Source organism: Oncorhynchus tshawytscha, linkage group LG27 (genome assembly GCF_018296145.1).
Source record: "Oncorhynchus tshawytscha isolate Ot180627B linkage group LG27, Otsh_v2.0, whole genome shotgun sequence".
NCBI lineage: Eukaryota > Metazoa > Chordata > Actinopteri > Salmoniformes > Salmonidae > Oncorhynchus > Oncorhynchus tshawytscha.
The window spans coordinates 15336779-15362980 of record NC_056455.1 but is presented as its reverse complement, the minus strand read 5'-3'; the positions used below and the strand labels follow the sequence as shown (position 1 = coordinate 15362980).

The 26202-nt window shown below is 42.7% G+C and overlaps 1 protein-coding gene across 2 annotated transcripts; it reads left to right on the top strand.

Moving 5' to 3' along the window:
• Nucleotides 1-917: 917 nt before the first annotated feature.
• Nucleotides 918-25686, top strand: LOC112247000 (acyl-coenzyme A thioesterase 1). 2 transcript variants are annotated; one of them, XM_024415627.2, is made up of 5 exons: nucleotides 918-1496; nucleotides 2108-2313; nucleotides 13290-13682; nucleotides 17158-17378; nucleotides 25189-25686. In XM_024415627.2, exons 1-5 carry the CDS (start codon nucleotides 962-964, stop codon nucleotides 25238-25240), a joined length of 1407 nt encoding a protein of 468 aa, XP_024271395.1. In that variant the 5' UTR covers nucleotides 918-961; the 3' UTR covers nucleotides 25241-25686. The 2 variants fall into 2 exon arrangements, with proteins under 2 accessions (XP_024271395.1, XP_024271396.1); XM_024415628.2 differs by lacking the exon at nucleotides 25189-25686 and adding an exon at nucleotides 19951-20125 and having other exon boundaries at nucleotides 919-1496.
• Nucleotides 25687-26202: the final 516 nt, after the last annotated feature.

The following is a 26202-nucleotide window of genomic DNA, read 5'->3' as shown; positions in this document are numbered from 1 at the left end:
AGATAATTTTCAGACTCAGGTTACAAATGCTGGTAAACACTACAATACATTTAGTTTAAATTTGTTCACTAAAGTTTTGCACTGGACCTTTACTAGTGCTGTATTAGCTGACGATATAGATGTCTTCAGTGCTGGCAACAACAACAAAAATAATTAATGTAGCAGGTTAGGATAATTCGGTTACGTTTAGGGAAAGGGTTAGGGTTAACTAAAATGCAATTTCTACAAAAGCTTGACTCCTAGCCATGACTGCAAACATACCAAGATCTGATCATGGCTAGAAGAGATACAGCTTTTGGCAAGTTAACGTCAAAAGTCATTTAAAAAAAATCATTTTAGCTAACCCCAACTCGTTTCCTAACATTAAAGTAATTATCCTAACCTGCTGCGTAAATTCTCATAAACCGCTACGAAAAGTTAAATCTGACGTTAATTTGACAAAAGCTGTATTCCATCTAGCCATGATCCCAATATCGGTTGAAGGACGAACTTCGCGTAGGAGTGATCCGAAACTGACGTAAGACTATGATCGTGTTCGAGAGGATCAAAACCGCAATGTACCATTGCAATTGACTGACCTACAAATTGTAGTGAGTTCTTGTGTACTGCATGATGCAAGGTGATTTGTAGATCCGGCAGTCACTTGCTGTCCTTTTGATGCTCTCGAACACGGCCAATGATACTTCGCCATATTTGGTGGTTCGTGGAAAGGTCATGGCTAGAAGGGATATAGCGAAGACACTATGCTGTGGCTACAGCTTTTGTCAAATTAATGTCAAAAGTGCATATTAGCTAACCCTTAACTATATTCCTAACCTGCTATGTTAATTCTCATAACCTACGAAAAGTGAACTATGACAAAAGCTGTATCCATCTAGTCAAAACCGAGTGCAAATTTCAACCGGATGCTTCAGATGTATACATCCGGTGAAACATCTGGGTACTTCTTCTATCTGTGGCCATGTTCCACCAACGGGCTTACGGTGAAGTTATCTCAAAAATATGGTTTATACGTTTTCAAACAACACTGAGGTCGAGTTCGCAACAGGTTTGCGTCCGGCTTCTCCCCAGCCCTCGCTGTTTCTTCGACGAACCGGTGCACGTGAAGGTAGATGGACTTTCTCCCCACCAGAAAGTAGAGTTGAGGTCCAAACTCAAGGACGATAAAGGGGTCATCTTTAGAGCTTCCGCTCTGGTCGCTGCAGATGCTAGCGGACAGGTGGACCTGTGTCGCTCTCCTTCTCTGGGCGGCAGCTACACAGGAGTTGAATCCATGGGCTTGTTTTGGGCCATGGTGGCCGAGACTCCACACAGCAAACTGTTAAAAAAAAATGTTTTGGGTTCAATGATGGTTGACATAGAAGTGCTGCATGGGGACACAGGTGAGCTCTTGGCCACAGAGACCAACGAGAGGCTGTTCATGACGGAAGGGGTAAGGAGAATACCGTTGGGCATGAAAGCAGGGAGAATACGGGGAGTCCTCTTTCTACCACCCGGTTAGTAGGCAATTCAAAATGCCCTGAAGTGGGAAATTATATTTTTGTTTCTATGGGACCAGGATTAAGTTCTAAAGAAATAGAAATCCATAGATTTGTATGTACTGTATTCATACCTGTTTAACGAAAGGGTCTATATTATGATGAAAAGTGTCTGAATATTTTGTGAACTTTCCTAAGAAAAGCACAAATTACAGTTTAGAAGGCCTTTAAGGTTATGCCTTGATCACACGGACAGAGTCATTGCATTGTGCAAAATGGTACTGTGTGTGCAACAAAAGTTCAATATTCACCTTCTGCTACCATTTCTGTCAAGCCCTCTGCACATTCAGTTTGATGCATAAGCTCAATAAATCCAACGTATGCACCACCCAGAGCGCACTGCAACTGCCTCTGCAACGCAATGCTGCAAAGCAAACTTCAGGTGTACCAAAATCCAATGACGCTGTCGGTATGATCAAGGCATTAGATAACAAAGCCTACTTTGCATTGCATAGGTTTTATATATTTAGGCCAGAAAGCATCTCCACCTGCAGTGAGTGACAAAACAGTACAGTACATTTCTGTTATTCTCTTTCTCCTATTCCTCTTTTATTCCCCAAACCTCACAGGGCAGGGTCCATTCCCTGGTGTACTGGATGTGTATACTCTGGGTGGAGGTATATCAGAGGTCCGGGCCAGTCTGCTGGCTAACAAAGGCTTTGTGGTTCTGGCTCTGGCCTACTTTGGCTTCCAGGACCTGCCCAGAACCGTGCCCAAATACTTTGACCTGGAGTACTTTGAAGAGGCTATCACTTTCCTGAGGCAACAGCCACAGGTTAGTGGAGGAAGAAAATCAGTGCCCGTACTCATAAAACATCTGAGATTAGGAGTGCTGATCTAGGAACAGGTTCCTCATGTCCATATAATGTCCAGCACTCTTAACTCCGACACATTGTGAATATAGGCCATTTGTTCCATGAGAAGAAAATGTCACCTTGAGGTTCCTCTCACTATGCTTCAATATTTTGTTAGCTGTGGTAAATGCTACTATCTAGTGGCTTCTGTTTGCTCTACACCAGGGGTTCTCCAACTTTTTGGGGGCGGGACCCCATTTGTGTTAGCAAATTCATCAGGGACCACCCAACAGACGAGAGACCAAGTCCTAAGCAAGTCTTATCTCTTGAGTCAAGTCCCAAGTAATGATGGGGAAGTCTCAAGTAAAGTTCCAAATTTAATAGCTCAGGTTAAGTCACAAGTCCCTAATTTGGGGTTTTGAGTCCTTAAGTCAATGGTTAAGTGTTTTATGCCAATTTCATTGAAATTGCAATACATCAGTGATTTTTGACCCACATGTTTGACAAACTGCACCCCCCCATTCCCCCCACTACAAAATATTTTTGGGGGACCGGTGATGCAGAGGTGGCACTACAGGGTCCAGAGGGGTGGGGCAAATTGTTTCCCCTGGGGCTTTTCCTAATCTGGTAACCTAATCAAATCAAATTTTATGAGTCATATTCGCCGACTACAACAGGTGTAGACCTTACAGTGAAATGCTTACTTACTATCCCCTGACCAACAATGCAGTTAAAAAAATATAGATAAGAAGAGAGAAGTAATTAAAGAGCAGCAGTAAAATAACACTAGAGACTATTTACTGGGGGTACCGATACAGAGTCAATGTGCGGGGGCACCGGTTAGTTGAGGTAGTATGTACATGTAGGTAGAGTTATTAAAGGTACTATGCATAGATGACAACAGAGTAGTAGTGGTGTAGAGGGGGATGGGGGGGGCACTGCAAATAGTCTGGGTAGCCATTTGACTAGATGTTCAGGAGTCTTATGGCTCGGGGGTAGAAGCTGTTAAGAAGCCTCTTGGACCTAGACTTGGCGCTCTGGTACCGCTTTCCGTGCCGTAGCAGAGAGAACAGTTTATGACTAGGGTGACTGGAGTCTTTTACAATTTTTAGGGCCTTCCTCTGACACCGCCTGGTATAGAGGTCCTGGATGGCAGGAAGCTTGGCCCCGGTGATGCACTGGGCCGTACACACTACCCAATGTCGTGCCTTGCGGTCAGAGGCCGAGCAGTTGCCATACCAGGCAGTGATGTAACCAGTCCGGATGCTCTCGATGGTGCAGCTGTATAATATCCTTTTAAGAATCTGAGGACCCATGCCAAATCTTTTAGGTTTTGTTGTGCCCTCTTCGCGACTGTCTTGGTGTGCTTGGACCATGTTATTTTGTTGGTGATGTGGATACCCAAGGAACTTGAAGCTCTCAAACTGTTCCACTGCAGCCCCGTCGATGAGAATGAGTGCGTGCTTGATCCTCTTTTTCCTGTAGTCCACAATCATCTCCTTTGTCTTGATCACATTGAGAGAGAGGTTGTTGTCCTGGCACCACACGGCCAGGTCTATGACCTCCTCGCTATAGGTTTTCTCGTCGTTGTCGGTGATCACAGTTGTCATCAGCAAATATAATGATGGTGTTGTAGTGCCTGGCCGTGCAGTCATGAGTGAACAGGGAGTACAGGAGGGGACTGAGCACACACCCCTGAGAGGCCCCTGTGTTGAGGATCAGCGTGGTGGATGTGTTGTTACCTACACTTACCGCCTGGGGCTGCCCGCCAGGAAGTCCAGGATCCAGGGTTTCTGGGACAATGGTGTTGATGTGAGCCATGACCAGCCTTTCAAAGCACTTCATGGCTACAGACGTGAGTGCTATGGGTCGGTAGTCATTTAGGCAGATTACCTTTAGTGTTCTTGGACACAGGGACAATGGTGGTCTGCTTAAAACATGTTGGTATTACAGACTTGGACAGGGTGAGGTTGAAAATACCAGTGAAGACACTTGCCTGTTGGTCAGTGCATGCTCGCAGTACATGTCCTGGTAATCTGTCTGGCCTTGTGAATGTTGACCTGTTTAAAGGTCTTACTCACATCGGCTGCGGAGAGTATGATCACAGTCTCCCGGAACAGATGGTGTGCATGTTTCAGTGTTATTTGCCTCGGAGCGAGCATAGAAGTAGTTTAGCTCGTCTGGTAGGCTTGTGACACTGGGCAGCTCTCGGCAGTGCTTCCCTTTGTAGTCTGTAATGGTTTGCAAGCCCTGCCACATCCGACGAGCGTCAGACCCGGTGTAGTATGATTCAAGCTTAGTCCTGTATTGACACTTTGCTTGTGATGGTTCGTCGGACGGCATAGCGGGATTTCTTATAAGCTTCCGGGTTAGAGTCCCGCTCCTTGAAAGTGGCAGCTCTAGCCTTTAGCTCAGTGTGGATGCTGCCTGTAATCCATGGCTTCTGGTCGGGGTATGTACGTACTGTCACTGTGGGGACGATGTCATAGATGCACTTATTGATGATGCCAATGACTGATCTGGCGTACTCCTCAATGCCATCGGCGGAATCCCGGAACATATTCTAGTCTGTGCTAGCAAAACAGTCCTGTAGCTTAGCATCTGTGTCCTCTGACCACTTTTTTATTGGATCTAGTCACTGGTGCCTCCTGCTTTAATTTTTGCTTTTAAGCAGGAATCAGGAGGATATAATTATGGTCAGATTTGCCAAATGGAGGGCGAGGGAGAGCTTCTGTGTGGAGTATAGTTGGTCCAGAGTTCTTTTTCCTCTGGTTGCACATACAACATGCTGATAGAAATTTGGTAAAAACGGATTTAAGTTTCCCTGCATTAACGTCCCTGGCTACTAGGAGCGCCGCCTCTGGGTGAGCATTTTCTTGTTTGCTTATGGCGGAATACAGCTCATTCAATGCTATGTTAGTGCCAGCCTCTGACTGACTGTGGTGGTATGTAAACAGCTACAAAGAATACAGATGAAATCTCTCTTCGTTAGGTAGTGTGGTCTACAGCTTATCATGAGATCCTCTACCTCAGGGGAGCAATAGCTCGAGACTTCCTTAGATATCGTGCACCAGCTGTTGATTACAAAAATACATAGACCGCCTCACCTTGTCTTATCAGACGCTGCTGTTCTGTCCTGCTGGTACATCGTATGACCAGCCAGCTGTATGTTGATTTTGTCATCGTTCAGCCACGACTCCGTGAAGCATAAGATGTTAGTTTTTTATGTCCCGTTGGTAGTTTAATCTTCCACATAACTTGTCGATTTTATTGTCCAAAGATAGCACATTTGCTTGCAAAATGGAGGGAAGTGGGGGTTTATTCCATTGCCTATGAATTCTTAGAAGGCAGCCCTTTTTCTCCGCCGCCTCTTCACGCAGATCACAGGGATCGGGGCCAGTTCCAGAGGAAGCAGTATATCCTTTGCGTCGGACTCGTCAGAGTCATGAAAGGAAAAAAAGGATTCTGCTTGTCCGTGGTGAGTAATCGCAGTCCGGATGTCTAGAAGTTATTTTTGGTCATAAGTGACTGTAGCTGCAACATTATGTAAAACTTTTTTTTATAAACAAACAAAAAAACTCAATCAGCTGGGGGCACGTAAAACGTCTGTCTTCTTCTCCGGCACCATCTTGACCAGGTATAAATCAGCAACCTATTGGGCAGTGTTTTCCAAACTCGGTCCCCTGGACCCCAAAGGGTGCACAGCTGATTCAAAATATCAAATCTTGATGATTACTTGAATCAGCTGTGTAGTGCTAGGGCCAAAACTAAAACGTCCACCACTTGGGGTCTCGAAGACAAAGTTTGAGGAACTCTGATGTATGGTCTGACAGTGATTTTTCTTTAGTAGTTCTAAAAAGGCATTTACAGTACATTCTCAAAGTATTCAGACCCCTTGACTTTCCCCACTTGTTATATTACAGCCTTATTCTGAAACAGATTTAAAAAATGAACCCTTCATCAATCTACACACAAAAAACATACCTTGTTTACATACTGTTGAAGTTTACATACACATTAGCCAAATACATTTAAACTCAGTTTTTCACAATTCCTGACATTTAATCATAGTAAAAATTCCTTTTTTAGGTCAGTTAGGATCACCACTTTATTTTAAGAATGAAATGTCAGAATAATAGTGGAGAAAGGATTTATTTCAGCTTTTATTTCTTTAATCACATTCCCAGTGGGTCAGAAGTTTACATACACTCACTTAGTATTTAGTAGCATTGCCTTTTAAATTGTTTAACTTGGGTCAAATGTTTCGGGTAGCCTTCCACAAGCTTCCCACAATAAGTTGGGTGAATTTTGGCCCATTCCTCATAACAGAGCTCGTGTAACTGAGTCAGGTTTTTAGGCCTCCTTGCTTGCACATGCTTTTTCAGTTCTGCCCACAAATTTTCTATAGGATTGAGGTCAGGGCTTTGTGATGGTCACTCCAATACCTTGACTTTGTTGTCCTTAACTTTGGAAGTATGCTTGGGGTCATTGTCCACTTGGAAGACTCATTTGCGACCAAGCTTTAACTGATGTCTTGAGATGTTGCTTCAATATATCCACATAATTTTTCATCCTCATGATGCCATCTATTTTGTGAAGTGCACCAGTCCCTCCTGCACCAAAGCACCCCCACAACATGATGCTGCCACCCCCATGCTTCACGGTTGGGATGATGTTCTTCGGTTTGCAAGCCTCCCCCTTTTCCCTCCAAACATAACGATGGTCATGATGGCCAAACAGTTCTATTTTTGTTTCATCAGACCAGAGGACATTTCTCCAAAAGGTACGATCTTTGTCCAAATGTGCAGTTGCAAACCATAGGCTTTTTTATGGCGGTTTTAGAGCAGTGGCTTCTTCCTTGCTGAGTGACCTTTCTGGTTACTTCGATATAGGACTTGTTTTACTGTGGATATAGATATGTTTGTACCTGTTTCCTCCATTATCTTCACAAGGTCCATTGCTGCTGTTCTGGGATTGATTTGCACCTTTTGCACCAAGGTAAGTTAATCTCTAGGAGACAGAATGCGTTTCCTTCCTGAGCGGTATGAAGACTGCGTGATCCCATGGTGTTTATACTTGCGTACTATTGTTTGTACAGATGAACGCGGTACCTTCAGGAGTTTGGAAATTACTCCCAAGGATGAACCAGACTTGTGGAGGTGTACAATTTACTCCCTGCAGTCTTGGCTGATTTTTAAAAAGATTTTCCCATGATGTCAAGCAAAGAGCCACAGAGTCTGAAGGTAGGCCTTGAAATACATCCACAGGTACACCTCCAATTGACTCAAATAATGTCAATTAACCTATCAGAAGCGTCTAAAGCCATGACATAATTTTATTAAATTTTCCAAGCTGTTTAAAGGCACAGTCAACTTAGTGTATGTAAACTTCTGACCCACTGGAATTGTGGTACAGTGAATTATTAGTGAAATAATCTGGCTGTAAACAATTGTTGGAAAAATGACTTGTGTCATGCACTAAGTAGATTTCTTAACCGGCTTGCCAAAACTATAGTTTGTTAACAAGTGGAGAAGGTGGAAAGTTTAAAGTTCTTCAGCGTACACATCACAGACAAACTGAAATGGTCCACCCACACAGACAGCGTGGTGAAGAAGGCGCAGCAGCGCCTCTTCAACCTCAGGAGGCTGAAGAAATTCGGCTTGTCACCAAAAACACTCACAAACTATTACAGATGCACAATCAAGAGCATCCTGTCGGGCTGTATCACGGCCAGGTACGGCAACTGCTCCGCCCACAACTAAGGCTCTCCAGAGGGTAGTGAGGTCTGCACAACGCATCACCGGGGGCAAACTACCTGCCCTCCAGGACACCTACACCACCCGATGTCACAGGAAGTGCCAAAAAGATCATCAAGGACAACAACCACCTGAGCCACTGCCTGTTCACCCCGCCATCATCCAGAAGGCGAGGTCAGTACAGGGGCATCAAAGCTGGAACTGAAAAACTGCTTCTATCTCAAGGCCATCAGACTGTTAAACAGCCATCACTAACATTGAGTGGCTGCTGCCAACATACTGACTCATCTCTAGCCACTTTAAACAATGCTACTTTATATAATGTGTACATACCCTACATTACTCATCTCATATGTATATACTGTACTATATACCATCTACTGCATCTTGCCTATGCCGTTCGGCCATCGCTCGTCCATATAGTTATGTACATATTCTTATTAATTACTTTACACTTGTGTGTATAAATAAGGTAGTTGTGAAATTGTTAGATATTACTGCATGATCAGAACTAGATGCACAAGCATTTCAATACACTCGCATCATCTGCTAACCATGTCTATGTGACCAATAAAATTTGATTTGACAAGAAATTTGTGAAGTGGATGAAAAACGAGTTTTAATGACTCCAACCTGAGTGTATGTAAACTTCCGACTTCAACTGTAAGTATTCAGACCCTTTGCTATGATACTCGAAATTGAGTTCAGGTATATCCTCCTTCCATTGATCATCCTTGATGTTTCTACAACTTGATTGGATTCCACCTGTGGTTAATTAAATTGATTGGACATGATTTGGAAAGGTACACACTTATCTTTATTAGGTCCCACAGTTGACAGTGCATGTCAGAGCAAAAACCAAGCCATGAGGTCGAAAGTAATTGTCTGTAGAGCTCCGAGACAGGATGGTGTCAGGCATAGATCTGGGGAAGGATAACAAAAAATGTCTGCAGCATTGACGTTTCCCAAGAACACAGTGGCCTCCATCATTCTTAAATGGAAGACGTTTGGAAACACCAAGAATCTTCCTAGAGCTGGCGGCTTGCCAAACTGAGCAATCGGGGGAGAAGGGCCTTGGTTAGCTCCAGTGTTCCTTTATGGAGATGGGAGAACCTTCCAGAATGACAACTATTTCCACAGCACTCCACCAATCAGGTCTTTATGGTAGTGGCCAGACAAACCACTCCTCAGTAAAAGGCACCTGACAGCCTGCTTGGAGTTTGCCAAAAGGCACCTAAAGACTCTGAGCATGAGAAACAAGATTCTCTGGTTTGATGAAACCAAGATTGAACTCTTTGGACTGAATGCCAAACGTCACATCTGGAGGAAACCTGGCACCATCCCTACGTCGAAGTATGGTGGGGATATTTTTCAACGGCAGGGACTGGGAGACTAGTCAGGATTAAAGGAAAAATGAACGGAGCAGAGATCCTTGATGAAAACCTGCTCCAGAGCACTCCGGACCTCAGATTGGGGTGAAGGTTCACCTTCCAACAGGACAACGACTCCAAGCACACAGCCAAGACAACTCAGGACTGACTTCGGGACAAGTCTCAATGTCTTTGAGTGGCCCAGCCAGAGCCTGGACTTGAACCCAATCGAACATCTCTGGAGAGACCTGAACATTAGCTGTGCAGCGACGCTCCCCATCCAACCTGACAGAACTTGAGAGGCTCTGCAGAGGAGAATGGGAGAAACTCACCAAATACCGGTGTGCCAAGCTTGTAGCGTCATGCCCAAGAAGACTCAAGGCTGTAATCGCTGCCAAAGGTGCTTCAACAAAGTACTGAGTAAAGGGTCTGAATACTTATGTTAATCTGATATTTCAGTTCTTTATTTTTAACACTTTTGCTAAAATATCTATACCTCATTATGTGGTATTGTGTGGATTTTTTCAAAACATTTATTCGGTAATATTTCTGGAGGTGGAAATTAGATTTGAGATTTTGTCAGCATTTTTGTTTTCATTCATTTTGGTGTAGAATATACTTTTAAAGTCAGTGACTGAGCTTCTCAGTCCTTATACATAGAAATTCCCCTGAGGAGAATCCCGGACCCTAAGGGTACTGGAGTTGGTCAAACTCGCAGTTTAATACTTTTATTCAAAATAAAACTGTCACATTTTATTGGCCACGTACACATATTTAGCAGATGTTATTGTGGGTGTAGCGAAATGCTTGTGTTCCTAGCTCTAACAGTGCAGGAGTACCTAACAATTCACAAATCTAAAAGTAAAAGAATGGAATATATAAATATTGGGATGAGCAATATCAGAGTGGCATGGACTAAAATATGGTGGAATAGAATACAGTATATACATATGAGATGAGTAAAGCAGTATGTAAACATTATTAAAGTGACTAGTGTTCCATTATTAAAGTGACCGATGATTCCATGACTATGTATATAGGGCAGTGGGGTTGAGTAACTGGGTGGTTGCCAGCTAGTGATGGCTATTTAACAGTCTGATGGCCTTGCGATAGAAGCTCTTTTTCAGTCTCTTGGCTCCAGCTTTGATGCAACTGCAGTGACCTCGCCTTCTGGATGTTAGCGGGGTGAACAGGCCATGGCTCAGGTGGTTTGATCTTTTTGGCGTCCTGTGACATCGGGTGCTGTAGGTGTCCTGGAGGGTAGGCAGTGTGCCCCCGTTGTGCAGACTGCACCACCCTCTGGAGAGCCCTGCAGTTGCGGGCGGTGCAGTTGCTGTACCAGGTGGTGATACAGCCCGACAGGATGCTCTCAATTGTGCATCTGTAAGAGTTTGAGTGTCTTAGGGGCCCAGACAAATGTCTTCAGCCTCCAACAGTGATGCTGTTGTGCCTTCAACACACTGTCTTTGTGGGTGGATCATTTCAGATTGTCAGTGATGTTTACGCTGAGGAACTTGATGATTGAGTTGGAGGCGTGCATGACCGCTCTGTCATAGGTAAACAGGGAGTACAGGAGGGAGCTGAGCATGCACCCTTGTGGGGCACCAGTGTTGAGGATCAGTAAAGTGGAGATGTTGTTTCCTACCTTCACCACCCGGGGAAGGCCTGTCAGGATGTCCAGGACCCAATTGCACAGGGCGGGGTTCAGACCCAGGGCCCTGAGCTTAATGATGAGCTTGAAGGGTACTATGGTGTTGAAAGCTGAGCTATAGTCAATGAACAGCATTTTTACATAGGTATTCCTCTTGTCCTGATGGGAAAGTGCGATAGCGATTGCATCTTCTGTGGATCTATTGGGGCGGTAAGCCAATTGAAGTGGGTCAAGGGTGTCATGAAGGTAGAGGTGATATGATCCTTAACTAGCCTCTCAAAGCACTTCATGATGACAAATGAGTGCTACAGGGTGATAGTCATTTAGTTCAGTTACCTTTGCTTTCTTGGGTACAGGAACAATGGTGGACATCTTGAAGTAAGTGGGGACAGCAGACTGGGATAGGGAGAGATTGAATATGTCAGTAAACACTCCAGCCAGCTGGTTTGCTCATGTTCTGAGGACTTGGCTAGGGATGTTAACCCCCAGCCTTTCGAGGGTTAACACGCTTAACTGTCTTACTCACGTCGGCCATGGAGAACGAGAGCCCACAGTCCTCTGGAGAGGTCCGCGTCAGTGGCACTGTGTTATCCTCAAAGCGGGCGAAAAAGGTGTTCAGCTTGTCTAGGAGCCAGATGTTGGTGTCTGTGATGTGGCTGTTTTTCCAATTGTAATTGTCAGACACTGCTACATACGTCTTGTCTGAGCTGTTGAATTGCGACTCCACTTTCTCTGTACTGACGTTTTTCCTGTTTGATTGTCTTGTGGAGGGAATAACTACACTGTTTATATTCAATCATATTCCCAGTCACCTTTCCATGGTTAATTGTGGTTTGCGCTTTCAGTTTTGCGCAAATGCTGCCATCTATCCACAGTTTGTGGTTTGGGTCGGTTTTAAGTCACCATGGGAACTTCATCCCCTATACACTTCCTGATGAACTCCGTCACCGTGTCTTTGTATACGTTAATGTTATTCTCAGAGGCTACACGGAACACAGCCCAGTCCGCATGATCAAAACAGTCTTGAAGCATGGATTCCTATTGGTCAGACCAGCATTGAATAGACCTTAGCACTGGTACTTCCTGTTTGAGTTTCTGCCTATAGAAAGGGAGGAGCAAAATGGAGTTGTGATCTGATTTTGCAGAAGGGAGGGTGTTGCAGGCATCTTGAAAGGGGGTGTAGCAGTGGTCTAGTGTTTTTCGAGAGCGAGTACTACAGTCAATTTGTTGATAGAAATTAAGTAGTGATTTCCTCATTTGCTTTGTTAAAATCCCCAGCTAAAATAAATGCTTCCTCAGGGTATGTGGTTGCCAGTTTGCATATAGTCCAGTGTAGTTCCTTTAGGGCCATCCCTGGTATCGGCTTGAGGTGAAATATACATGGCTGTGACTATAACCAAAGAGAATCCTCTTGGGGGGGTAATACGGTCGGCATTTGATTGTGAAGTGTTCTAGTCGGGTGAACAAAAATATTAGAGTTTCTGTATGTTATCACACAAGGAGTAGTTAATCATGAAACCTAAAACACCGCCTTTCTTCTTCCTGGAGAGTTCTTTATTCTTGTCTGCGTGATGAACTGAGAACCCAGCTAACTGTGTGAATGGGGACAGTATATCCTGAGAGAGCCATGATTCAGTGAACCAGAGTATGTTACAGTCCCTGATATCTCTCTGGAAGGAGATCCTCGCCCTGAGCTCGTCTACTTTATTGTCCAGAGACTGAACATTAGCGAGTAATGTACTCGGAAGTGGTGGATGGTGTGCTCGCCTTCTGAGTCGGGACTAGACGTACACTTGGAGCAGTCTCTGGGATAAGTTCAATTGCCCTGGGGGGTAAGAACAAAGGCTCCAATTTGGGAAGTTCTAATGCTGGTGAGTTAGCGCCGCTCTGATATCCAAAAGTTATTTCTGGCTGTATGTAATAACACAAAAAACATTCTGGGATAATGTAAGAAATAACACACAAAATACTGCAAAGTTGCTTAGGAGCTAGAAGCTGAGCTGCCTTGTCTGTTGGCCCCATCATTAACAAAATGATCCTCTTTCCTAAAACCTTGATGGTCATGACTGTCTACATTTAAAAGGGAGATTAACTTGGCCCCAGACAATCGATCTGGTAATGTTTTTTTATGCTTTAACCCCTGTGACAATAAAACATATATTTTGTTATTGTTTTTATAGGTACAGGGTCCAGGAATAGGAATCCTGTCCATCTCGAAGAGTGGGGATCTGGCTCTGTCCATGGCTTCTTTTCTCTCTGGCATCTCAGCCACAGCCTGGATCAACGGCAGCAACGCTAATACGGTGGTGCCACTGCACTACAAAGACCTCATCATCCCTTCCATCACGCCTATTGTTGAGAATGTCACCTTCTCCCCGTCCGGCATCCTAGACATCCGAGACGCCTTACCAGACCCAGAGACTGAGGTGAACCGCGGTTCCGTAATCCCAATAGAGCGTTCCAGTTCTAGGTTCCTCTTCGCCGCCTCTGAGGACGACAGGAACTGGAACAGCTGTCTCTTCGCCCAACAGGCCGCCGCCCGGCTGAGGCATCATGGGAAAGAGAACTTTGAGGTAAGGAAATAAACCTGAACACAAACATTTTGATAGCAAAAAGTTTAATCAAGTACTACTAGATAAACACATGTTTCAGCCTAAACTGCCTTTACTCAATAGCAGGGGTTGAAACTGAAAATGTTCTTCCAATAGTTTCGTTCTGAACAGAACCTCTTTTGTTCCGTTCCATTGTTCCGACCAGAATAATAAAGTTAGTTTACTGAATTATATACCAGCTAGATGCTTATGGAGGATCGGCTAATATGGAGGAACTTTGAGCATCAGAGTTGTCTCAATGACGTGATAACTATAGTATTCTTAACTAGCCTAAACTAGCTGGCAGGCAGCCACTGAAAGGCAGAGACACCCTTTTGATTTGAACGAAACCTTCCATACATAAAATGCCTTCAGAAAGTATTTATACCCCTTGTCTTATTCCACATTAAATGTCTTTTTCCCCCCACCCATTTACAATTGGGGTAGAATTATTATTATATTATATATTAATTATATTTTATAGATTGAACTTGAATATGACAACTTTCAGGATGAATCAAAACAATTTTTTTAGTAATCAATATATTTAGTGCGTAAAGACTCTCCAAACAAGTTAGGAAATTTGTATGAATAAAAATCCAAACACTGAAATGTGCCTTAAATAATCTACAAAATCAGAGTATTTTTTAAAAATCTACCAGTTGGTGCTGAAATGGAGACAAATATACATACAGTGCATTTGGAAAGGACTCAGACCCCGTGACCTTTTCCACATTTGTTATATGGGGCGGCAGGGTAGCCTAGTGGTTAGAGCGTTGGACTAGTAACCGGAAGGTTGCAAGTTCAAACCCCCAAGCTGACAAGGTACAAATCTGTCGTTCTGCCCCTGAACAGGCAGTTATAACCCACTGTTCCCAGGCCGTCATTGAAAATTAGAATTTGTTCTTAACTGAGTTGCCTGGTTAAATAAAGGTAAAATAAAAATTACAGCCTTATTCTAAAATGGATTAAATTTTTTCCCCTCATCAATCTACACACTACCCCATAATGACAAAGTAAAAACCTTTTTATTTTTGCAAATGTATTTTTAAATAATGATTACATTTACATAAGTATTTAAACCTATTACTCAGTACTTTGAAGCACCTTTTGGCAGCGATTACAGCCTCAAGTCTTCTTGGGTATGAGGTTACAAGCTTGGCACACCTGTATTTGGGGAGTTTCTCCCATTCGTCTCTGCAAATCCTCTCAAGCTCTGCCAGGTTGGATGGGGAACGTCACTGCATAGCTATTTTCAGGTCTCTCCAGAGATGTTCGATCGGGTTCAAGTCCGGGCTCTGGCTGTGCCACTCAGACTTGTCCCGAAGCCACTCTTGCGTTTTCTTGGCTGTGTGCTTAGGGTCGTTGTCTTGTTGGAAGGTGAACCTTCGCCCCAGTCTGAGGTCCTGAGCACTCTGAAGCAGTTTTTCATCAAGGATCTCTCAGTACTTTGCTCCATTCATCTTTCCCTCGATCCTGACTAGTCTCCCAGTCCCTGCCGTTGAAAAACATCCCCACAGCATGATGCTGCCACCACCATGCTTCACCGTTGGGATGGCGTAAAGCTGCAGAATGCTGTGGAAGCCATGCTGGTTAAGTGTGCCTTGAATTCTAAATAAATCACTGACAGTGTCACCAGCAAAGCACCATCACACCTCCATGTTTCATGGTGGGAACTACACATGCAGAGATCATCCGTTCACCTACTCTGCGTTCCACAAAGACACGGCGGTTGGAACCAAAAATCTCCAATTTGGACTCATCAGACCAAAGGACAGATTTTCACCTGTCTAATGTTCATTGCTCGTGTTTCTTGGTCCAAGCAAGTCTCCTCTTATTGGAGTCCTTTGGTAGGGTTTTCTTTGCAGCAATTCGACCATGAAGGCCTGATTCACGCAGTCTCCTCTGAACAGTTGATATTGATGTCCGTTACTTGAACTCCGAAGCATTTATTTGGGCTGCAATTTCTGAGGCTGGTAACTCCTAATGAACTTATCCCCTGAAGCAGAAGTAACTCTGGGTCTTCCTTTCTTGTGGCGGTCCTCATGAGAGCCAATTTCCTCATAGTGCTTGATGGTTTTTGTGACTGCCCTTGAAGAAACGTTCAAAGTTCTCAATTCAACGCATTGACTGACCTTCATATCTTAAAGTAATGATGGACTGTCATTTCACTTTGCTTATTTGAGCTGTTCTTGCCATAATATGGACTTGGTCTTTTACCAAATAAGGCCCTCTTCTGTATACCACGTTTACCTTGTCACAACACAACTGATTGGCTGAAACGCATTAAGAAGGATAGAAATTCCACAAATTAACTTTTAACAAGGCACACCTGTTAATTGAAATGCATTCCAGGTGACTACCTCATGAAGCTGGTTGAGAGTGTCTGGAGTGTGCAAAGCTGTCAAGGCAAGTGGTAGCTACTTTGAAGATTCTCAAATATAAAATATATTTAGATTTGTTTCACACTTCTGGTTACTACATGATCCCATATGTGTTATTTCAAAGTATTGTTATCTTCACTATTCTACAATGTAGAAATAAAGAAACCCTTGAATGAGTAGGTGTGTCCTGTGGTGGAATTATTGTAATCAAAAAGAGACTTTTAGATTTCTTCAAACAATCAAACTTTATTATTTAATTACTGCAGTAATGGAGCTGGTCGGTAATCACCCCTGGAGGTGATCACTGAGAACTCAACGAGCTGGTTTACTGCAGTAATGGAGCTGGTCGGTAATCACCCCTGGAGATGATCACTAGGAACTCAACTAGATGGTTTGAGCCACAGCATTTTATAGCAAAGCCCATCCTCCTTTAGTCTACAAGACAAAGAACAGTGTGGAATGGGTCACAAGGTTAAGATTTGTATGAAAGACACTTATAATTCACAAATGACTATCTGCTGTAAAAACTGTCCTCATTGTGTAGAGACCAGGGTCTGGCCCCCCAACTCCATACTGGAGCCATCTCCCCCTGGTACCCCAGTACAGAAACATTAACTCATGCTCTGGAATGCGGTATCACCCAAAGACATCGTACATCTCCTGTCAATGTTAAATCTCCCAGAGGCCCACTTTCAGTTCACACAGACACAATACAGTTATAAGAACCCTCTATTCTGTTTCATAAACATCCATTTGCTGCAGGTACAGCATTATAACAATCTTGCATTTTGCTCTCACAGTCCAAACTTCTGACTGGTACTGTACTATATACAGACACAGTATATTTTTACAATAGTTATCTTTTGTTTGTTTTTCGACCCATCCTTCAGCTACCCTCAACCCCTCCCATTGATCTTTGTAGGGCTTCCAGTTGTTTCTATTTGCCATATTATTTTTAAACTGTGCTGTTTCAGAAACAGCTCGTTGTTGTGTACGTCTTTTCTTAAATGCTTTTGACTGCACCTTGACTTGGCGTTGGTTGATGTTCTGTCCTCTTGTCATTTCACCACCAGGTGGTGATGTACCCCAGGGCGGGGCATTTTCTGGAAGTACCCTACATACCCCACTGCCCATCTGGCTTCCATCCCGCGGTTGGTCAAGTGGTGGTGTTTGGGGGAGAGGCTAAAGCCCACCATCAGGCTCAGCTGGACCTGTGGAGGAGGGTCCAGGAGTTCTTCAGGAAACACCTGGAGGGGAACAACACTGGCGAAAAAGCTACGTTATATACTAGAGGGTAAGACAAGGGTTTCCGTTAGGAACATTTGGCACTGGACAACATAACCAGGAAGATTTTAATTTACCAGACATTTTAGAAATGTACTGGACATTCGTATGCATTCAGATTCGACTACAAAGAGAGGGGGAAAGAAACTGCCCACCTGGCGAGGCAGTGCCATCAATAAACGAGGGAAAGCCTATTGGCCAATAGAGGCACATTTGAATTGTTCTTAACAGCCTATAACAAATTACAAAAACACTTCAGTGTTTTAGATGTGTAGCATAAGCAAACATGTATGGCCTATTGTTTTATTGCGTTTTACTTTCCTAAAACAATTGTCCACCTCACGGTTCAGCTGTCGGAGATTTGAGCACTAAATGCATCAGGGCATTGCGTGCGTATATATGCCTATAGGCTTAGACGTCCACCGTATGATATGAATATTAAAAATAAAAAAAATACATGTAAAATAAGAAACTATTTCCTTGCCCCAGAGACGGAGAGAGGGGATATGCTAGTGGCATGCTGCGACACCTCCATGCATTTGTCAGATGGTTACAGCGTCTGCAAGATATAGGTGTACAGAAGGAGGCTTATTCATTCATTTTCAATCAGAATATTTTTTATAAAGATACTCTTATAAACAATATAATGATTAACTCTGGTAGGCCTAAAATGTTCTTCCTCACATGAACTTCAACTTTCAGAGTCGGTTGGAGCGTCGGTGCGCACTGCTTCCATTGTCCTTTCATTGTCCTGCAGCAGCCAGTTTAATAGGCCTAATAGCTGCACCAAACTTTAACAAAAGTTTCTAAACTTTATTAGGGAAATATCAAAAGTCAAGTCGTTTGTAGAGAAAATATGAGCAGATTATTATATTGCGGTAAACAAACCATTATACAGTTATATAATTATACATTATATAATTTGGCAAATGAAAAAATAAATACAAAATGTAACAGAATTTTAACACACTTGTGACGCAATTACCAGCAAACGCTAGTGCCTACTGTACACAGCGAATGACAGCAATAGGCTAATAATATGTATTTTACAATAGGCCCACTTTTGAACCTATTTTAAACGAAATAACGGACTTAAAATGAAAATGTCAACAGAATAATACAAAACACGTTTTACATATTTCAAGAACTGGTTGAGATGAATAAATAGGCCTACACTAATAGCCATATACAATAATAGGGTAATAAATAAATACAAGTTGCACAGGAGCCTGCATTTGGACGTGCCAACGTTCTTCTAATCTTTGTCTACTACAATATTAAAACTTGGTCACACAGAGGACCTTCCCCTTGTAGGCTTTTCACTGTAGACATACTTTTTCCCCCTCTAACTTTCATTTGACCTAATAACCGAAGAAGGATAGAAAAAAATTGGTTAATCCCTCAGCACTATTGAGCAGGGCCAGACTACCGCATTTGGGGCACAACATTTTGCCATGGTGCTGAGAGAAAAATGTGCAGTTTTAACGCTAATTTCCTGCAATTCTACACAAATTGCTATCATATGCTATGGCTGTTCGGTACTCTGTCCCTGCTAGTGACTAACAAAATCAATTGAGCCCTGTGTTATTCAGCCATGATTACTACAAGTTTACATAGCTGGCAAGACTAACTTACCAATCTATAAATTGTTAGCTAACATGGCTAATTGAGTGACTGACATATTACAATTAAAACTGCTGATGCACAACAAAATTTCTAAATTGCACCTTGTGTATTTTACTGAGGGTTGCAAAATTATGGGAACTTAAAAAAATAAAACTGGTTTTACAGATATCCTGGTTGGAAGATTCCGGATTTCCTGCTTCTTCCCTCCTGATTCTGGGAATCTGTTTTGGAAATTGATCCGTGGGCATCAAAATTAATTACAGATGTTTTTGTTACCGCTTCTCAAGAGGGACAAACAGTAATATTGCAGTTATTTCTAGTTTATTTTAAAGGAGTATGCGAGGCACAAACCAAACCTAGTATGCGGGCTTCTTAAAGGTTAGGTAAGGGTAGGAATGTCCCAAGGACCCCGGATGGCACTAACCCCCAAGCAATAATGTGAGAGGAGGACCCCACATAAGATAGTTATTGCAGTAGGAGTAGGGTTGCACATTTTGGGGAATTTTCAGAGGTGGAAACTTTCCGTGGGAATTAACAGAATATATGGGAATAAAGAAAATAAATGCAAATTGATATTAATACCATTTTAAATGTAGATGTTTTTTGCATTGGATGATATTTACCATATCATATGGAGACAGAAACAAACCTTTTACCTTATCATAAGTAGACATAATTGCAAATGATTAAATCCTTCCAATAGAAATAAAAAACAAACAATTTAGTTAGAAATTGAACTTCAATTAAATGAGTTGACTCTTCACATGGAATGATTTCACTGAACAACAAAATAAAGGGAATATTGAATGATCCCAATGACCTATAGCATCACCCAAAAATGTTTTCAACATACATCTGTAAAATGATAGTCTAGAAACTAAAGCTTTGGTTGTCTTCCTCTCATGCTTCCATGTCTTCTCCCTGGACCTCCTCAATGTCCACCACTTGAACATCAGACACTGAGGGATCATCTTCACAGTCACTTTCCAACCATGTTGAGGATAGCTCGTTGTCAGGCTCAAATTTGTCCAGATGGCCACCAATTTTTCAATCCTTGCATTGGTCAGCCTGTTGCGTGCTTTGGTGTGTGTGTTCCCAAACAAGGACCAGTTGCGCTCTGATACGGCTGATGTTGGTGGGATTTGGAGGATGATGGAGGCAACAGAGGAAAGTGCCTCAGATCCACAAAGTCCCTTCCACCAGGTGGCTGAGATAGGTTGGCACGACTGCCATATTGCATCTCCATCCCAAATCCCTTGCTTGGATGTGTGCTTCGCCAGTCTGCCAAGAACCTTGCCCTCATCCAGGCCACGGTGGCGAGATACGGTAGTGATGGCACCATAGGCCTTGTTGATCTCTGCACCAGACAGGATACTCTTGCCAGCATACTTGGGGTCCAACATGTATGCTGTGGCATGTGTGGGCTTCAGGCATAAGTGCAGTTTCCTCTGCTTGGAGCAACAGTGAAGTGGGCAGAGCAGTATGGATTTGTTCTCTTACATCTGCAAGCAGTCTGAACATCAGACAGGATGGCATTGTCTCCCTCAATCCGTGCAATGGCTACTGCTATAGGTTTCATCCAGGAGGATCCTCTTGATGGGGCTGTCCATATCGGTAGATATGAGTCATATCGGCAGATATGGACAGATATTCTCCCTCCAGGAGAATGTTAAACGTGATGACAACACCACCCCAACGGGTGTTGCATTGCAGCTTCAATGTTGTGCTCTTATTCTTCTCACTTTCGTTTGTGTGGTAGATTCCTGCTATAACTTGATGGCCTTTCACATGCCTAACTATTTCCTTGGCACTCTTGTAGAGTTTCTGTTGTTTTCAGTGCCATGATGTCCTTGAGGAGCAGATTCAATGCATGAGCAGCACAGCCAATGGGTGTGATGAAAGTGTAGGACTCCTCCACTTTAGTCCAAGCAGCCTTCATGTTCCCAGCATTGTCTGTCACCAGTGGAAATACCTCCTGTGGTCCAAGGTCATTGACTGCCTTCAGCTCATCTGCAATGTAGAGCCTGTTGTGTCTGTTGTCCTGTGTGTCTGTGCTCTTGTAGGATACTGGTTGAGGGGTGGAGATGATGTTAATTATTCCTTTCCCACTAACATTCGACCACCCATCAGAGATGATTGCAATGCACTCTGCTTTTTCTATGCTTTGCTTTGCTTGATCTTGACTTGAACTCTGTTGAACTGTGCATCCAGCAAATGAGTAGATAAAGCATGTCTGGTTGGAGGGGTGTATGCTGGGCGAAGAACATTCAGAAATCTCTTCCAATACACATTGCCTGTGAGCATCAGAGGTGAACCAGTTGCATACACAGCTCGAGCAAGACATTCATCAGTATTTCTCTGACTACGTTCCTACATTGAGTCAAACTTCTGATTCCAGGAGGACCATGAGCTGTTGCTATCGATAAGGTGTCTGATTCATAAGTTTCACCTCGAATAGAAGTAGAGGTACTTTTGTCAGAGGTTGTGAGTGCTGAGGGAACTTTATGCACTTGGCCAGATGATTCTGCATCTTTGTTGCATTCTTCACATATGATTTGTCACAGTATTTGCAAATGTACAGAAGGCTGTTTAGAAGTGTGCAAGATCTTGATAATCAGCTGTACATGTGATGGAAGTGTGCACTACACCTGTAATGGAAGAAATCACTGTGCATGCAGAGGGTTGCAATTCCATTGAATTGGGGATAGGTTATCCAATATATGCCACAAGACCTAGAATTGCCTTATGTGTATCCCACAAAAAAGTTCACTGTTATAAGCTAACTTGTTTTGATGAATTTAAGCAAAATTCTCGGGCTTAACTTCCCATGGAAAATTCCCAACCCTTTGCAACCCTAGGTAGGTGTCATCTTAATTCACAAACACTAACAGGTACTGAGGAGAGAGAGATTCTGTTATTTGTGTGAAATATTTATATTCTGGGATAGTTGTTCACTGAAATGCTATCATTAGTTGCTTATGCTACTACAGTGTAAATAAATGTCTTGTGCTTTCCATTATAATGTTAGGTCAAATTCACAGGGTAAAGTAGAGGTTTAGCCAATCAGTGGCTAAAGACCACCCACTTGCCTTGATTTACATATCCCTTTTATTTTGAACAAGACCATGAAATTATTAAATGGATCATGTCATACAGTGCCATTAATGAAGTGATAAACGTTATAATGAAAAATCAATTGGGAAATACAATGTGTCATTATGAAATAAAATATGGTAACATTTGTAGAAAAGTGACACTATGAAATAAGATTTCATAATAATCCATCCAACAGTTTCCAAAAGCGCATGTTCATTATTTTTCAACCAGGATTATAGTATGCAGCGAGTCTTTGACAATGACTATTATTCATTTTTCAAACTTTTTAATTAAAACCAATTTGTGTCAATCTCTCCTCCTGTTTTTAACATTATAAGCAGATGTATCGTGCACACCAGAATTTATTGGCTGGTAAATCATTTTGGGGTATTTTTACCTAAGGCCTTGACTTTATCCTAATGAGTACTTCACAGTATGCAAATGGTCGCCGCTACCGTCTATCAAATAGTAACATGCAGTTAACCTATATTTGTGTGTGAGTAAGCAATAATCATCTCTGGGGTTGGCAGCTGTCTCCTTCCAGCTTTGGCCTCCTGTTGCAATTGTTACTTGAAGTTAGATTTACACCACAAATAACACATGTCCCTTTTAAAACGCAGGTGCCTTTCTATTTTTTCTGTCATTGCAAAATTACACAGAATGTGCTCAGAAAGAGGGGGGGGGTTTAGATTGTTTATCCTATGTGATTGTGCCTCAACTTTTCATGAAAAAACACGTGCTCCAGTACTGTAGAGTGTAGACATACCTAGTCCTTTGATGTAAAGAAATGATGCTAGCAAAAAGTATATTCTATGTATACACAGAACACTCCCCCTCAGTTAAAAAGAAATGGCAAAGTGGTTCTTTAAAAGTGTTGCAGTTTGATTTACTGGTACTGTAAGGTCAGCTTTGATACTTTTAATATAAGTTTCTGTTAAACCAGCATTATGTACCCAATGTCATCAATACATTATGGACTGTATTCATGAAGAATTCTGATTATCAACCCCCAAGGGAAATCATCTCTGGAATACCTCAAATAACAAAAATAGATGATGTTAGTGTGCTACTCTATGGCTTGCTCTGGTAAAGCAGTGAAAAAAAATCAGCTAAACATGGAGAGAGACTTTTCCACTGTGGTTTTCTGTGAAGAAGTAAACCTCATCCTAGATGAAGTGGGTGACAGAGACCATCTGGTTGCCTGAGTCATAGCTATGCCGTCTGCTTTAGGAACAAACAATCCCTTAGCAGAGAATACAATGCGCTGTCATTGTCACTGCGTTACGCTACTATGACGTCTGGCGCTAAAATATGACCAGCTGGCAAGGAGATGGCGCTCACACACAACTCACTCACTGTGCGATCAATCATCCATTGTGTTTCAAAACTCATGGTAATAATAACTGTAAATAAATACTATGGTAGTCATTAACCCAATCAGAGTTGAATTCTCCCTTTACTTTAGTCTGTTGCACAAATGAGCCTGACCTCAGTAAATGCTCTTCTATATCCTACTGTGGTGGTGGGTGTACCTTTCTGTCTGTGTCACTAGTGATGATCTGGTACTCCTCAGGGTGGTAGCAGACACTTCTAACCAGAGTATATCTGCTGTTTCTATTTGTTTCACTGTTTCACTGTTAGTATTTGATTACATTTGTTAAACTATTAGTCCTTTCTTCATATCAATAGCATTGTAACCAGATTCTGTTATGAATAAACATGAGCCAAGGCGTGCAATGCTTGTGGTTTTTGAAAACGTTGTTTATCTGGTAGGCCCTAACAGTGCAGTGGTTTCATGCCCACTAATTACCTTCTACGGCATAAAGGTCTCTATAATAAAATAATTTGGTGGGTGCTTATTGTCCTATTTCATGCATGTACAAGTGTGTATTAATATTCATGTGTGAATTGGAAATGTGTATTTTTGCATATCCCAACCCTCCTTGAGACACCCTCGGAAAGTGGGGTCACGGCCAGGGTTTGCCATTATCAACGGTGACCCTATATGTACTTTGTAATGCTCATGGTTCTTTATATCCATCATTGTTGTTTATCTTTATGTCCATGGTGCTTTATCTTCTTCTCCCTCCCCTGCAGCCTCTTTCCAGGCTGAAAGAAAACAACACAACAAGTCAATGACTGGGAGAAATACAAACATGAATGCGTGACAGAAAGTGTTGTTTTTCTTTCATCCGAGTTAAAAATGGCACAACTGTTGTTGCCCAACTAAATCACCACCAGAGGAGTGAACAGAGGAATGTATTTGCATTTCCAGACAGACGCGGCTGATAATAGAAAGCCCCTGAGTTTCTGCTGCTAAGAAATGGAATGGGAAATCCACCACTGATGATGCTCCTGCTGCCAATCATGAATTCCACAGCGTTGCAGCCAGGTCATGTTGGGCACAGTGATATGTAGCACTTATTTAGAGGTCTCCGTATGCCACGTCCAGATGTCATTCTCAGAACGTGGCAAAGAGCTCAGATGAGCCACTGTTAGATATACAACATAGGTGGGTAAAGCACATATAAGGTAAAGCGCTTATCAGTCCATAATGAATCGATCTAGCTATTGACCATGACTATGATACACTTTGGAGGATGTAGTATCTTGTGTAGATTGTTGGCACCGGACCTCACAAGTAAGTTTTAGAATTGAATTGTAACTTAGAATAACATTACCGGAATGCACCTGGCGTTTTTTACCCGGAGGATTTTCCCAGCACGGTTATATGGCATACATTTGAAAGGATAGCATAAAGCAAACCCTGTATTGAGTCGATACTGCCATCTATTGGGAAACATAATACTTAACAGAAATATACCAGGTTACTAAATTATTGTATAGCCCCCTCTACTGGTGTCAATTGGCTTCAAAATGAACAGCCAGTCAAGCAGAAACAGTTTCCTATTTGCATTCAGTAGGGGACTGAGCCTGCACACATGGAATGTGATGCCGGGATCTTTTAGCCTGTTGTGGCATTTGCCAAAGAAGGTCCACATTGTTCACAGCACTGGCTGGTGGTGATCATGTGATGAACTCCTCTTTGAAGTCCGTATAGTTGAAACAGTAGATCTGTGTTGTCTCTGTGCCCACAGAGAACTGGTGACCATCACCACGGGGCGCTATGGATGTCACACCTCCTGCTGAAACTTCCTGCCAAAGAGTAGAAACCAAAGAATACACATGCAGGTAGTATTCATTGAGTAGTACAGTGGTGTATTAGATGCTTTTAGAAGATGCACACAGGATTACTGAAGTGAGAGAATAAATATATAAGTGAATAAAGACCTCCATTCCAGACAAATGACTCACTTGATGTGTTTGAAGTTGGATGAGGCTCCTGAACAGAGGGAACGTGCCATCTCCTGAGCCGACATTATGTTGCCTGTCTTCATCACAGATTGTGTTCACCCCATGTAGACAACAAGGGGAAATGCATGCTGAGTTCTGAGGTTTGTACTGCAGTCTATCTAACTAAGCCAGATATTAAACTCCTTCAACTGTGTTCCTTTTTTGAAGCCACCTTGCTGAACTTATGTTTCACTGGGCCACGGCCCATTAAGAAGCTTAGTCTTGAAGCTCCCTTCCTCAGGGATCTGTACCAAGGAGTAACAAGTTATTCGGGCTGCAAGACTTCCTGCAGTATGCTGAGGAAATGACGCTCTCACAAAGAGTCATACTATTCACGTGTTTAAATGTATCAGGGCTCTACAGTGCGACTTCATTTCTTTGTGTGTGCCTACATTTTTTCAACTTCGGTGCACACGTACTCCTTGTATGAAAGGTCAGCATAGAGCCCTGTGTATAGCCATGTGTTCTAATGTTATAATTACCCAAATGCATTTCACAATTGTTTTCGGCTGCCCTGTCTGACATTGTGTGTGTGTGTGTGTGTGTGTGTGTGTGTGGGGAAGATCAAGTTCCTAAACGTGGAGTGTGTCGCTCCAAGATGCTGAAGCGTGATTCATCACTTCAGAGAACGCATTTCCACTGTTCCATAAGTCCAATGATGGCAAGCTTTACACCACTCCAGCCGATGCTTGGCATTGCGCATGGAGATCTTAGGCTTGTGTGCGGCTGCTCGGCCATGGAAACCCATTTCATGAACC

Coding starts and splice junctions, on each gene's coding strand:
- LOC112247000 (XM_024415627.2), top strand. CDS start 962: ATGTTCCACCAACGGGCTTACGGTGAAGTTATCTCAAAAATATGGTTT. Junction 1,497..2,107: donor AGTCCTCTTTCTACCACCCG/GTTAGTAGGCAA, acceptor CAAACCTCACAG/GGCAGGGTCCATTCCCTGGT. Junction 17,379..25,188: donor GCTACGTTATATACTAGAGG/GTAAGACAAGGG, acceptor CTGTGCCCACAG/AGAACTGGTGACCATCACCA.